Source organism: Bos indicus x Bos taurus, chromosome 13, assembly GCF_003369695.1.
Source record: "Bos indicus x Bos taurus breed Angus x Brahman F1 hybrid chromosome 13, Bos_hybrid_MaternalHap_v2.0, whole genome shotgun sequence".
Lineage (NCBI taxonomy): Eukaryota > Metazoa > Chordata > Mammalia > Artiodactyla > Bovidae > Bos > Bos indicus x Bos taurus.
In genome coordinates this window covers 36,941,310-36,954,883 of record NC_040088.1, presented here as the reverse complement: position 1 = coordinate 36,954,883, position 13,574 = coordinate 36,941,310, and the positions used below count along the sequence as shown (strand labels likewise).

General features: G+C 38.3%; 1 protein-coding gene across 1 annotated transcript in view; it reads left to right on the top strand.

The window, feature by feature from the left end:
- The first annotated feature begins 8,771 nt into the window (after window positions 1-8,771).
- The window catches only part of LARP4B (La ribonucleoprotein domain family member 4B), a 58,484-nt gene continuing 53,681 nt past the window's right edge, over window positions 8,772-13,574 (top strand). Inside the window, exons 1-2 of the mRNA XM_027559460.1 lie at window positions 8,772-8,906; window positions 9,529-9,588. Coding sequence (XP_027415261.1) covers window positions 8,826-8,906; window positions 9,529-9,588 — 141 coding nt within the window. The 5' untranslated portion in view covers window positions 8,772-8,825. The remainder of the gene's footprint in view (window positions 8,907-9,528; window positions 9,589-13,574) is intronic.

Sequence of the window (13,574 nt, the reverse complement as noted above, 5' to 3'; positions counted from 1 at the left end):
TAGCAGCAGCAGCAGTGATTTATGATGTTAAGCATATTCTCACCTGCTTATTGGCTATTTTTATATCTTCTTTGGAGAAATGTCGATTCAGATTCTTGGCCCATTTTTAACTTGTCTCTTACTTAGTTTTAGGAATTATTTATTCGATATATAGTTATGTGTCCCTTATCAGATGTGTAATTTGCAAATATTTTCTCTCACTCTGGATGGTATTCTTGGAAGCACAAAAGTTTTGATGAAGACCAGTTTATTTTCTTCTTTTGTTGTTTGTGCTTTTGGTGTCCAATCTAAGAAGCCATTGACACAAGTACATTTTCTTGAAGCCTTTCTCTATTATCTTCTGAGTTTTACAGTTTTAGCTCTTACATATGGGTGTTTGCTTCATTTTGAGTTAATCTTTGTATAGAGAGTAAGTTAGGGGTCCAGCTCCATTCTCCTGCATGTGGATATTCAGTTGTACAAGCATCATTTGTTGAAAAGAGTATTTTTCTGCATTGAGTGGTCTTGGTACCCTTTTGAAAATAATTGACCCTGAGTATAAGGGTTTATATCTGGATTTTCAGTTCTGTTCCATTAATCTGTCTTTTGGCCAGCACCACACTTTTGATTCCTCTAATTTTGGAGTGAGTTCTGAAATCAGGAAGGGTCCGTCTTCCAGCTTTGTTTTGATTGTTTTGTGGGTCTCTTGCATTTCCGTAGGAATTTTAGGATCAGTTCATCAGTTTCTGCAAAGAAGGCTGGTTGAATTTTTATGGATTGTATTGACTCTGTGGATCGATTGTGGGTTGATCTGTTGGCCATCGTGAGAGTGGCATGTCTTCCCAGCCATGAACACCAAGCACTTGTCAGTTAGAACTAGTTGTATCTTTTGTCAGTGGTTCTCAAACCTTGTGGGCTCAAGACCTCATTACACTTTTAAACATTGAAGGTCCCTGAGAGCTTTTGTTTACATGACTTGGTTCTTTCTATGTTAAAAATTAAGACTTAGAAATTTTAAATATGTATTTTTCTTGAATAATAACAAACTCGTTACATGTAATATAAATAACATTGCCTGTGAAAAAATAGCACTCTTTTCCAAAACAAAAAGTGATTTAATGATGAGAGTGGCATTGTTACGTATTTTTGTGAATCTCTTTAATGTGTGATTTAATTGAAATCCCGGCTGGAATCTCGTCTGCTTCTGCGTTTGCTCTGTTAGTGACGTGCTGCTTTGGTGGACATATAAGAGGTATATCTGGCTTCACACATATATGTGGCTGGGAAAGGGAGTAGTATGTTAATAGTCTTCTCATGTACCCTTGAACTTTGGTCCTGTACCAGAAATCCACTGTGCTTCTGTGAGAAGAGAATAAGGGCATTCAGCATTGATCCTTTCAACCTCTTGGCCCCAGAAAGGGCTTCTGGGACCTCTCATGGGGTCCAGACCACACTTTGAGACCCCCTATCTCAGAGAACAAGACTGATGATATCATTGCATGAGAAAATGTTGTGATAACTGAACAACAGTTTTATTACCTATACTAATGGGCAACTGGGTCAGTATCTGCTCTTTCTGTAGACTCTCCTCGACCCTAAAGGATTAGGTAGTTGTTTGATAAACATGAAATCAGCCAGCCAATGAGTTTTATTAGGTATGTGTGATTATATAAATAGTTATTAAAAAAAAGTTGAACCTACAGAAATGAAGCAAAGTGGAACATGATCCTTGAGTTTTAATCTTAACTATACATTGTTAGTCATCTGGGGTCCTTCCTTTTAGTTTCGTTTGTTTCATTTTTAAATATTCACAGTTATATGAATTTTAAAAATATAGTTGCAATTATACTGTCCACAGCTTTTTAATATCCTGCTTTTTTTACTTTATATAATCATGGTGAATATTTTTAATACTTTTAATATATTGCTTTATTTTTTGCTTTGCTATAGTTCAGTGTTTATTTCCCCTTTTTGACTAAAGCTGCCATGAGTATTATTATAAAATGGTTTACATATTGTTGAATTGTTTCATTAGTACATATTTTAAATAGACGTAAGTATGGGGAGTTTTGGGTGTGTGTTGATACTGTATCCTAGTTAGATGAGTCTTGTTAGCTTTTATTAGGGACTTTAACCTTAGAAGAAGGAGGATATTGCAGCAGTCCTCCATGTATGGTACCCATTACCTCAGTTTAGCTTCCATCAGCTTGCTGCATTCTTGTATTTTTGTTTCTTCTCTTTCCTTAACACTCACAAAAAAGTTATTAGCGTATTCCAAAGCTAATTATGTCCAAATTCCAGATGTGTAATTTCATCTGTAGTCTTTTAGTTTATATCTTTTAAAGATGAGACATTTAAAAATAAAAGCCAAAGCACCTTCATTGCACTCAACAAAATTATTAATCATTCTGTAATACCTTTGATCACCCACGCAACATTCAATTTTTCCTGTCAAAAATACGTTTTAATTTAATTTATTTGCATCTGGGTCCAGATACATTTCTCATACATAAGGTTATTTTGGTTAAAGCTTTTCCATTTTGTAGCAATAAAAATCTCCCCTTTTTTTTCCCCACGTCTCAGGTTTGCTGTAGAAATGGGGCATCTGTCTGTAGTATGCCCCACATTTTGGGGTTAGCTTGTAACATTCGTTGGTGTTGTTTAACGCATACTGTTCCCAGGGTTTTCTTTAAATTGGGAGTGGGGTCTGGAAGTTTGGTTAAACACAGGTTCTGTTTTGGGAAGAATATTTCATTGACCTGATGCTCTTCATCCTGTTAAGAGTGTAATCCCCACTTGTTGCATGTTAGTCATCAGGTTGAAAAGTGGCTTCAGTCCCTCTGAGCTCCCCGTCAGCTCTTTCCCTCCTTTCTAGCAGATATCAGCGATCATTTCATTAGCGATCGCAACTTGATTTCCAGATTCTGTCATCCACCCTGTTTTTAGTTGTGACTCCTGTGTAGTGAACAGCATGCCCTGGTCTTTAGTTGTGCTAAATACTCATTCAGCAAGGGCAGGCTGATGGCTTGTTTCCCTGGAGCAATCTTCAGAAAAAGGTGTTGGTGTCTTAATAGCCTCCACTGGTCACTGGTGTAGTGGTGACCTGTAACCACTGTGGATTTTTGTACGTTTGTTTCCATTCATTCTTTGTGCCTCTCGCATTCTCTGTCTTTGGCCATCAGGAGCCCCTCTCTTCCTTTCCTGTTGCTTCTGTGACGGCACCACAGGGGTCTTAGAGAGCTTCCTTGCTGTCGCGATACAGTGTCCCAGGTTCATCTCAAACTGAGCAACATTCCGCACAAATGTGGCTGACTGAGGAGCTGTCACAGGTCGGAGGAGACTGGAGAGAAGTGACAGCTCAGTGCAGTGTGGGATCTGAGAGTAGGACCTGGCATAGGATGGGGATGTTAGTAGAGCAAATAGCGAAAGCTGAAGAAAATCTATACAGCTGAGCTTGAACACCACAGGGCTAGAGGTGCTGACCCCCAACAGTCGAAGAGCCACTTGTGATTTGACACGCAGCCCTCCCTGCCCAGGGTTCTGTACCTGGGTATCCCTGGTTCTGCATTTTGTATTCAGCCAACCACAGGTCATATCCATTTTATTGAAAAGAAAAAAATCTGCATATAAGTGGACCCACATGTGCCTCAAAAACCCCCTTGTTCAAGGGCCAACTGTAATTTTAAAAGTTACATTTACAGTAAATATAAAATGATTCTGTGGATTTTACCTAGCTTGTTTGATTTTATGTTTGTGTTTCCTTTTACGTTGAAAGTCTTAGTACTTAATGTAATTCTTATTTTTCTTATTATATTACAGTTTGTGTATGTGTGTGTATAATACATAAAATAGCTTCAAAATAATACCAATATTTGCCCCAAAGAACAAGCCTCCTGAGTGCATTTTAAGATTTTCTTGTGAGTTTTCAGGATTTTGTGTGTGAATACTCTCTTTTAATGTCACTTAGAATAACTCTTCTTTGGATATTTATGCCACCAGCTTGATAAATAGTTAGGTTTGAGATTGATTTATATTTTTTTAAGGATTGTCTTGAGTGTCCAAGAAGACCTAAATAAGTTTTTACTTATAAAACAAACATTTCGGGTATGTGTGAAAAGAATTGTTTAGAAACAGAACTAAGAGAACTATACGCTCCCAAGTAGTTGATAAGGTTAGTAAAACTTTCTGAGGTGGAGCTTTGACAGATGGAATTAACAGTCTGCTAGCCTAGAGACCACTTGGTTGGGGGGGAGGGGCCTCTGATTTCATGTCTTTGTTTTTTCATGTAAATAGAAAATTAAATCAAATCAGGAAGATGATCCCTTTTGTTTGGCTCATTAAGTTTTTGTGAAAGTTGCCTCTGAACACCTTTAGGTTGTCCTGTTACCAGATCTTACGCCAAGAAACAGTTTGCTTTGAAAGTAGATCTCTTCCCCCTTTGCCTTTTTCTCTTCACAGCCTTGAGACCTGCTTTATGCCAAGAAGCAATAGGTTATATAGCTGTAAGTCTTAAAATAGTTTTGGTTTCTTAAACAAGTAATGAAAAAATTATTTTGTGTTTTATTGGAGTTGTTGTCAGTATTCTTTAAGTCTTATTTTAGATTGAGATATTTGATAATAAAGTCTATAATTTCAGTGCTTTGTAGTTTACTCAGTATAACACCACTTGGCAACTTCAGCAATTGTTGGGTTTTTTTAAAAAAATGCATGTGTCAGGTTGGTAATTTAGAGACAGGGTGTATGATTGCTTGTTCATATGGGTTGCCCAGGTCAGAGCAGAACCACTGTTGTACTAAGCTGCTGCCATGGCTGCCTTTTCATCCTTGGCTTATACACTGTTGCAGAAATACAGAAGTAGACAGGATCATATCATGACCCCTCCTTCTCCTCTCCCGGGAAGAGCACCTGTGAGCCCCCATGTCTCTGCCCCCCATCACATTATCTCCCCTGGAAGTATTTCAGTATGCATCCCTAAAAGCTAGGGTCTCATTTTATTTATTATCATTATTAAACATAACAGATAAAGCCATATAAACAAAGCCACAGTTGGGACTGTATGTGTATCTTGTCCTTGTTTGTATTGAAGCCAGGCTCCTGGTCCAGCTTCGCAGAGCCCCTAGGCCTTCCTGTGTGCTTGTGTTTGCTGCAAGGTTGCAGTAAGATCACATCCTGGGTTTGTTGTGCAGGACTACTTCCTATCTGTGGTGTGCTGTTTCAGTCACAAGGGGCGTAATTTGTGACCGACTGAAAAAAATATAGGTAGTATATATAATAAAGGACTCTTGCAGTTGATTTTTTTCTCTTTGTATCTTGTTTTCAGCCAGACATTTTTTTCCCCCCTTCGAGAATTTTAATACTCAAGTTAATAGTGTAAAAAAGCATCTGCACCTCCCTGCTGTGACTGTCAGTGCAGGTACCATCATATTTTCTGGATTTTACAATTTAACACATTGCAGGTGATTACAGTTTTACATATTTGTCATTCATTCTGCATTGTGGAAAACATGGATCTCTGAAACTGATTTGTTTCAGGCCTTTCTCCTCTGTTAGTAGTTTACATTTCCAAGTCTATCGTACAGCGTTTCAGTGATTCTGTGCTTCTGTGGTTGCTGATACATTTAACAGTAGGACTAGTTTACCTTTGATCATCAGATTATTTCATTATAAAGGGTTTTGAGAATTTATCATAAGCAGGTTATTGAGAATAGAAAGTGCCATCATAGAAACTTAAAAACCTACATGGTTTACCTAGTGACAAAAACAGCTTTTAAATTTATCTGCCACTTGGATGCTGTGTGTTTTTAGAAGAGCTTGAAAAATCTGTGTTAAATCAACTTTATCTTGTGAGGAGTCATAGCTTACAGTGAAGAGAGGGAACGCTTAAGTCACACCTGGATGTCTGAGAACCGTGGTTCTGACACTCGTAATACAAAATCATGATTAACTGATATCCCTTCTAAGCCAGTGTTACTTCATGATCCGTTTGGGAAAATTACATGAAGTTCAGTGTCCACCTGTTGAGCCAAGCAAAAGCTGTATGCAGGCTGCTTGGCATGCTTTGCCCTGTGTTCATATTGCTTTTGGTTTCTTTGCTTCAAGACTGTGAAGGGATTCCTTTAAAACAAACTTGTTTATTTCTCCAGACTACTGCTTTCCTAGAAGAAAATGAAATGGGCTGGTCAAAAACTGTATATGCATAAATTTGGGATTCATCAGTCCCAAATTAGAGTTCTATTAATTCGGTAATTTTCTGTTCTTAAAAAATGAATTTCTTTTATTTTTTCCAAAACTTTGAACTTTTTATTTTGTATTGGGGTATAGCTGATTAACAATGTTGTGTAGTTGCAGCTGAACAGCAAAGGGACTCAGCCAAACATATACATGTATCCATTTCCCCCAAACCTTCTTTCTATCCGAGTTGGCACATAACATTGAACAGAGTTCCACATATTACACAGTAGGTGCTTGTTGGTTATCCATTTTAAATGAAGCAGTACATACATGTCCATCCCAAAGTCCATAACTAGCCATTCCACGCCTAGCAACCATAAGTTAGTTTTCTGTGAGTCTCTCTGTGTTTTGAAGCAAGTTCTTTTGTATCATTTCTTTTTAGATTCCACATACAGGGGATGTATATAATTTCTCCTTCTCTCTCTCTCTCTGTCTTCACTCAGTGTGATACTCTGTCAGTCCCTGCATGTTGCTGCAAATAGCATTATTTCATTCTTTTTAATTGTTGTTCAGTCGCTCAGTCGTGTCCAGCTCTTTGCGACCCCATGGACTGTAGCATGCTAGGTTTCCCTGTCTTTCACCATCTCCCGGAGTTTGCTCAAACTCATGTCAATTGAGTTGGTGATGCCTTGCAACCATCTCATCTTCTGTTGTCCCTTTTCTCCTGCCTTCAGTCTTTCCCAGCATCAGGGTATTTTCCAGTAAGTTGGCTCTTTGCATCAGGTGGCCAAAGTATTGGAGTTTCAGCTTCATCATCAGTCCTTTCAATAAATATTCAGGGTTGATTTCCTTTAGGATTGACTGGTTTGATCTCCTTGCTGTCCAAGGGATTCTCAAAAGTCTTCTCCAGTCCCATGATGTTTTCATGGTTTGAAAACATCAATTCTTTGATGCCCAACCTTTTTCATTGTCCATCTCTCTCATCCATGCATGACTACTGGAAAAATCATACCTTTGACTCTACGGACCTTTGTAGGCAAAGTAATGTCTCTGCTTTTTAATATGCTGTCTAGATTTGTCATTGCTTTTTTCCAAGGAGCAAGTGTCTTTTAATTTCATGGCTACAGTCACCATCCGCAGTGATTTTGGAGCCTAACAAAATAAAGTCTGTCACTGTTTCCATTGTTAATTGCTGAGTAATATTCCATCATATATTACTCAGTCATTAAAAGAATGAAATAATGCCATTTGCAGCAACATAAAGGGACCTAGAGAGTGTCATGTGGAGTGAATTAAGCGCCAGTGGTTAAGAACCCACCTGCCAATGCAGGAGATGTAAAATCCCTGGTTCAACCCCTGGGTTGGGAAGATCCTCTGAAGGAGGGCCTGGCAACGCACTCCAGTATACTTGCCTGGAGAATCCCATAAATAGAGGAGCCTGGAGGGCTATAATCCATAGGGTCACAAAGAGTCCATCCTAACTGAAGCTACTTAGCATGGACACACAGACATGCCATTGTATGTATGTACCACATCTTTATCCATTCCCCTGTTGATGGATATTCGGGTTGTTTCCATGTCTTGGCCACTGTAAAGGGCTATAAAGAACACTGGGGTGCATATAACCTTTCGAATCATGTTTTTCTCCAGATACATGCCCAAGAGTGGGATTGCAGGGTCATATGGTAGCTCTATTCTTAGTTTTTTAAGGAACTTCCATACTGTTCTCTATAGTGGCTGTACCAGTTAGCATTCCCACCAGCAGTGAAGGAGGGTTTCTCTCTCTCTACACCCTCTGCAGCATTTATTGTGTGTGGGTTTTTTGTATTTAACCATTCCGACTGGTGTGGGGTGATATCTCACTGTAGTTTTGATTTGCGTTTATCTAATAACTAGCCATGTTGGCATCTTTTCTTGTGCCTGTTGCTTATCTGTTTATCTTTGGAGAAATGTCTTTTCAGGTCTTTTGCCCATTTTTTGAGTGGATTGTTTATTTTGATGCTGTTAGGTGTCTTAAGCTGTTTGTAAATTTTGGAGACTAATCTCTTATTGGTTGCATTGTTGGCAAGTATTTTCTCAATCTGTGGGTTGTCTTTCCGTTTTATTGTTTCCTTTGCTGAGCAAAAGCCTTTAAGTCGGCCCTATTTCTTTCTTTCTGTTTTTATTTACATTATTGTGGGAGATGGATCAAGAAGATGTTGCTGTGATTTATGTCAGAGGGTTCTGCCTATGTTTTCCTCTAGGAGTATTACAGAGTTCTATATATACATAAATTTGGCATTCATCAGTCCCAAATTGGAGTTCTAGTACTTTGATAATTTTCTGTTTTTAAAAAATGAATTTCTGGACATGAGTGGGTTTGTATATGTTAACATTTGGTTTCTAAATCTTACAATATTATAGTTAGCAAATTAATATGAAGAAACTTTTTTTTTTAATGTAATTTCTTGGGTGTGAAAGGTGGACATTATTGGCACATTTCTTTAAACTACTTAGACTGCAGAGGGATAAACGTATGACCTAGAAAACTTGAGGATTTTAAAACTGCTTAATAGTTTCATTTTAGAATTAAATTACCCTCTGCACTTCAAGTTACCAATTTACTGTCTGTCGTTTTACAGGATTCTCTGGCTAACATTGAACTTCTCCCAGTGGAGCCACAAAGTAAACAGCTCATGACTTCTGATCAGGACACTAAGGTCGTGGCTGAACCGCAGGGCCAGCGAGTCCAAGAAGGGAAAGACAGCACGCATCTGGTGAGTGGGCGTCCAGGCCAGCGCTGGCCCGTGCACCCTCTTCTGTTGTGATAACAGGCTCTGCACTCTACTCAGAACACTTATGCTTAAATATAGGGGTAAATTCTGAGTATACTTAGGGCTTACTTAGTAGAGGAAATTTCAGATTTCTAAGTGATAGAGAAAACACAGGCATTATAGTTCTTAAGACTTAGAGCTTTGGACTTAAAATCACTAAGATAAAGGCAGTGATTTATAAATATTTTAATAATATGATAGCCATTGTAGTGGTATTTATTTAAAGAGTTAATTAGAAATTATAATACAGATTTTAAATTTTGAGTGTATTTGTTTATTGTAAGCTATTATCATGTCAGGCAATGATATTTAAAGTTTCTAAATGATGTTGGGAAAAGTAGGTTTTCTTAATTTTTCCAGTTGAAATGACAAAGAATAACACCAGTCAGAATTTAAAAGTATTTTAAATTTCAAGGCTCTTACATCATTTTGACTATCTCATTAAATTTCTTTGTCATATAAGTGTGCTTTTCTCAGTGGGTTTTGTTTTGCTAAATTACCATGGTTTGAAAATGTGTTTCTTTGCATGGTAGTGATGGTGTGTCTGGTGTTTTCAATTTTACAGATGAATGGTCCCATATCTCAGACAACTTCTCAGTCAAGTTCCATTCCAGCTTTGAGTCAGGTAATTCAGTTCAGAGATTAATCATAACTAAAGCTCACAGACAATGCATTATAGTAAATATTAATTGTAAAGAAATTAGAAAATGTGAATGTTCCCCAAAAAGAGAGTGGGGGAGGACCCGCTTGGGAACAGTATATGTCAGTACTGTGTATTCTCTTCTGGTGTGTGCGTGTAGCTCTGCAGACAGCTGAGTGCCACGTGTATTAATTTCATCTCTTCATCACAGTGTTGTTAATGGTTCACTCATCATCTAGTTGTGTGTGATTAGCTTTACATTTCAACAGCCTGTATTCCTTAAAGCACAGATGTCATATTTTTACTGAGAACATTGGTTTCACTGTTTGCGTTTTCATATATCAGATGCATTTGGAGTCACGCACGTTTAGGTTGGCAGTGTTCTAAGTGAATTTTAAAATTAAGTCTTTTTTAAAGTAAATGTAAATTTTTAAAAGTAATATTACAAAATTTATAGCGGCCTCATCTACACCCCAACTTATAAGCAGCTCATATAGAAGTTAAAGGTGGGGATTGCATTGTTGATATATTTTTAATAAGGCAGAATTTTAAAAAATGAAGGGTGTCCTCCAAACTACTGAATTTTATCATTATTATGTATGTAGGTTTTTTGCATACTGTATCTTACACTGATTTTAAGTGAATTTTATAATATTTTAAGTCATTTGAAAGTCAAATGTAAGAGTTAACATTATACAGAAATCACTGACAGATTTAAAAAACTGTTTTAGATCAAATCTCCCACGTCCTCTTGGTTGATTCATGTGTTAGGGCATAAAACTAGATACTTGGATTCTATGGGTGGGTTTTGGTTTGGGGTTCGCTTGTTTTTTAAATTATGTTGTGGAAAACAATTGCGATAAGACCTGCCTAGAAAAGAAGTATAACACTTGAGCCAGCATTCAGTATTCATTTCTGTAGAGAAATGATTTGCAACTAGTGCTGCCTGCACATGATTTTTTTGTCATTGTAAAGAGTTTATGTCTTACGGTCGAGTATTACATGGCTGGTTCTTGGTCCAGCTTTGCTACGCAATACCCTGGTGTCACAGAACACATCTCTGACATCTGGTATTGTAAAGTATGTGTATTCTGCTCGCCAGTTTTTCAGAGTATTTGCACACTTTAGGTTTTCATAGGATCACTGAATACTAGAACTAGAAGGGATCATCATTAAGAGACCATCTGGGCTCACAACATGTGTGTTCTTTAAAACTTTATAACAGATTTGCCTTCTGTAGAAAGTGGAACTCTTATTAAAGAGTACATACCTTTTTATGTAGTTTTAAACAGTATGTTTATACATATTTTACCTCATGCTTTCCCCCCGTAGCAGACTTCATCTGTATATACCCTTGTACTTGCGCTGTGGTATTTTATGTTGATTTGCCATCATTTCTTTAGCTGTTCAGTTTTTGGTTACATTAAACGTGTTTTCTTTTTTTCCTGCTATCATAAATGACATTGCTTTGAACGTTTTTCTAACTGGCATTATAATGGCACACCTGTGTGTGGACAGCTGAGTTGGTGTGGTGGCTCTGAGTACTGACCCTTCATAGTCTGCAGTTGTGCAACTGCAAAGTGTCTGTGCTTAGTGGTCTGATTTGGGAACCAGTCTTTTTTAAGGTTTAGTCTTTCCCCTAGTGTTGCATGCAGTGTAAATAGGAGGAGAATGGCCTTAGGAACACCCAAATAAATGTCTGAATAATTCACAAGCAAGTTTGCATTTTTGCCGTGGTGCTGGCACTTGTTATACAGCTCCCTGCTAATCTCCTTCCCTAAATAATACCCTTATTGAGTTGTAACTGTTTGCAAGTCTAGCCAATCAGTGAGTGTAAAAAGTGATCTTAACTGGAGGAAACTGAGAGCAGAGAGGCTTTAGCAGTTTCCCTAAGATTGCTCATCTGTCCAGGATTTGAACCTGGGCAGCCTGGGCAGCTTCAGAGCTGACTCAAGAAGAGATATATCCTCTTTGGCATGTTTTATTTCCTTTAGAAAGAGAAACAAGTAGAAAGTAATACCAGAAGCAAAACCTAGCTCTTGTCAGCATTAGGGAACAGTTTTGCATTGTCTCTGAGTGGTTGAAATTAATTTGGGATAGAGATAGAGGATTTTAGGTGGGGAATAACATGACATAAAAAGATTACTTTCACTTCATTGTATTAGTAGAATATATTGTAGTGAGCCAAGAATCAGTTCAGTTCAGTCTCTCAGTTGTGTCCGACTCTTAATGATCTCGTGGACTGCAGCACACCAGGCTTCCCTGTCTGTCACCAACTCCTGGAGCTTGCTCAAACTCTTTTTCTTGTCCATCGAGTCAGTGATGCCATCCAACCATCTCATCCTCTGTTGTCCCCTTCTCCTGCCTTCAGTCTTTCCCAGCATCAGGCTCTTTTCCAGTGAGTCAGTTTTTCACATCAGGTGGCCAAAGTTTTGGAGTTTCAGCTTCAGCATCAGTCCTTCCAATGAATATTCAGGACTGATTTCCTTTAGGATCTCCTTGCAGTCCAAGGGACTCTCAAGAGTCTCCTCCAACACCACAGTTCAAAAGCATCAATTCTTTGGCGCTCAGCTTTCTTCACAGTCCAACTTTCGTATCCATACATGACCACTGGAAAAACCATAGCCTTGACTAGATGGACACAAAGTAATGTCTCTGCTTTTTAATATGCTATCTAGATTGGTCATAACTTTCCTTCCAAGGAGTAACTGTCTTTTAATTTCATGGCTGAAGTCACCATCTGCAGTGATTTTGGAGCCCCCAAAAATAAAGTCTGACACTGTTTCCACTGTTTCCCCATCTATTTGCCATGAAGTGATGGGACCAAATGCCGTGATGTTAGTTTTCTGAATGTTGAGCTTTAAGCCAACTTTTTCACTCTCCTCTTTCACTTTAATCAAGAGCCTTTTTAGTTCTTCACTTTCTGCCATAAGGGTGGTGTCATCTGCATATCTGAAGTGATTGATATTTCTCCCAGAAATCGTGATTTCAGCTTGTGCATCATCCAGCCCAGCGTTTCTCATGATGTACTCTGCATATAAGTTAAATAAGCAGGGTGACAGTATACAGCTTTGACGTACTCCTTTCCCTATTTGGAACCAGCCTGTTGTTCCATGTCCAGTTCTAACTCGCTTCTTGACCTGCATAGAGACGTCTTAGGAGGCAGGTAAGGTGGTCTGGTATTCCTGTCTCTTTCAGAATCTTCCACAGTTTGTTATGATCCACATAGTCAAAGGCTTTGGTGTAGTCAATAAAGCAGATGTAGATTTTTTCTGGAACTCTCTTGCTTTTTCTATGATCCAGTGGATGTTGGCAATTTGATCTCTAGTTCCTCTGTCTCTTCTAAATCCAGCTTGAACATCTGGAAATTCATGGTTCACATAGTGTTGAAGCCTGGCTTGGAGAGTTTTGAGTATTACTTTGCTAGTATGTGAGATGAGTGCAGTTGTGCTGTAGTTTGAACATTCTTTGGCATTGCCTTTCTTTGGGATTGGAATGAAAACTGACCTTTTCCAGTCCTGTGGCCACTGCTGAGTTTTCTAAATTTGCTGCCATACTGAGTGCAGCACTTTCACAGCATCATCTTTCAGGATTTGAAATAGCTCAACTGGAATTCCATCACCTCCACTAGCTTTGTTCATAGTGATACTTCCTAAGGCCCACTTGACTCTGCATTCCAGGATGTCTGGCTCTAGGTGGGTGATCACCCCATTGTGATTATCTGGGTCATGAAGATCTTTTTTGTATAGTTCTTCTGTGTATTCTTGGCACCAAGAATAGAAGCAAAGAAACCAAGTTAAAGAACTGGTAAGTAAGGTGAGAAATGATGGTGGCTTAGACTTGAAATGAATGGATTTTGGATTTCCTGGAAATCCATAAATGGCACCAATTTATGGGTTGGATGTAGGGATTGGGGTGAGGGAAAAATTGATCAGGGATAGTTGAGTAATTTAGTGGATGATGGTTCTATT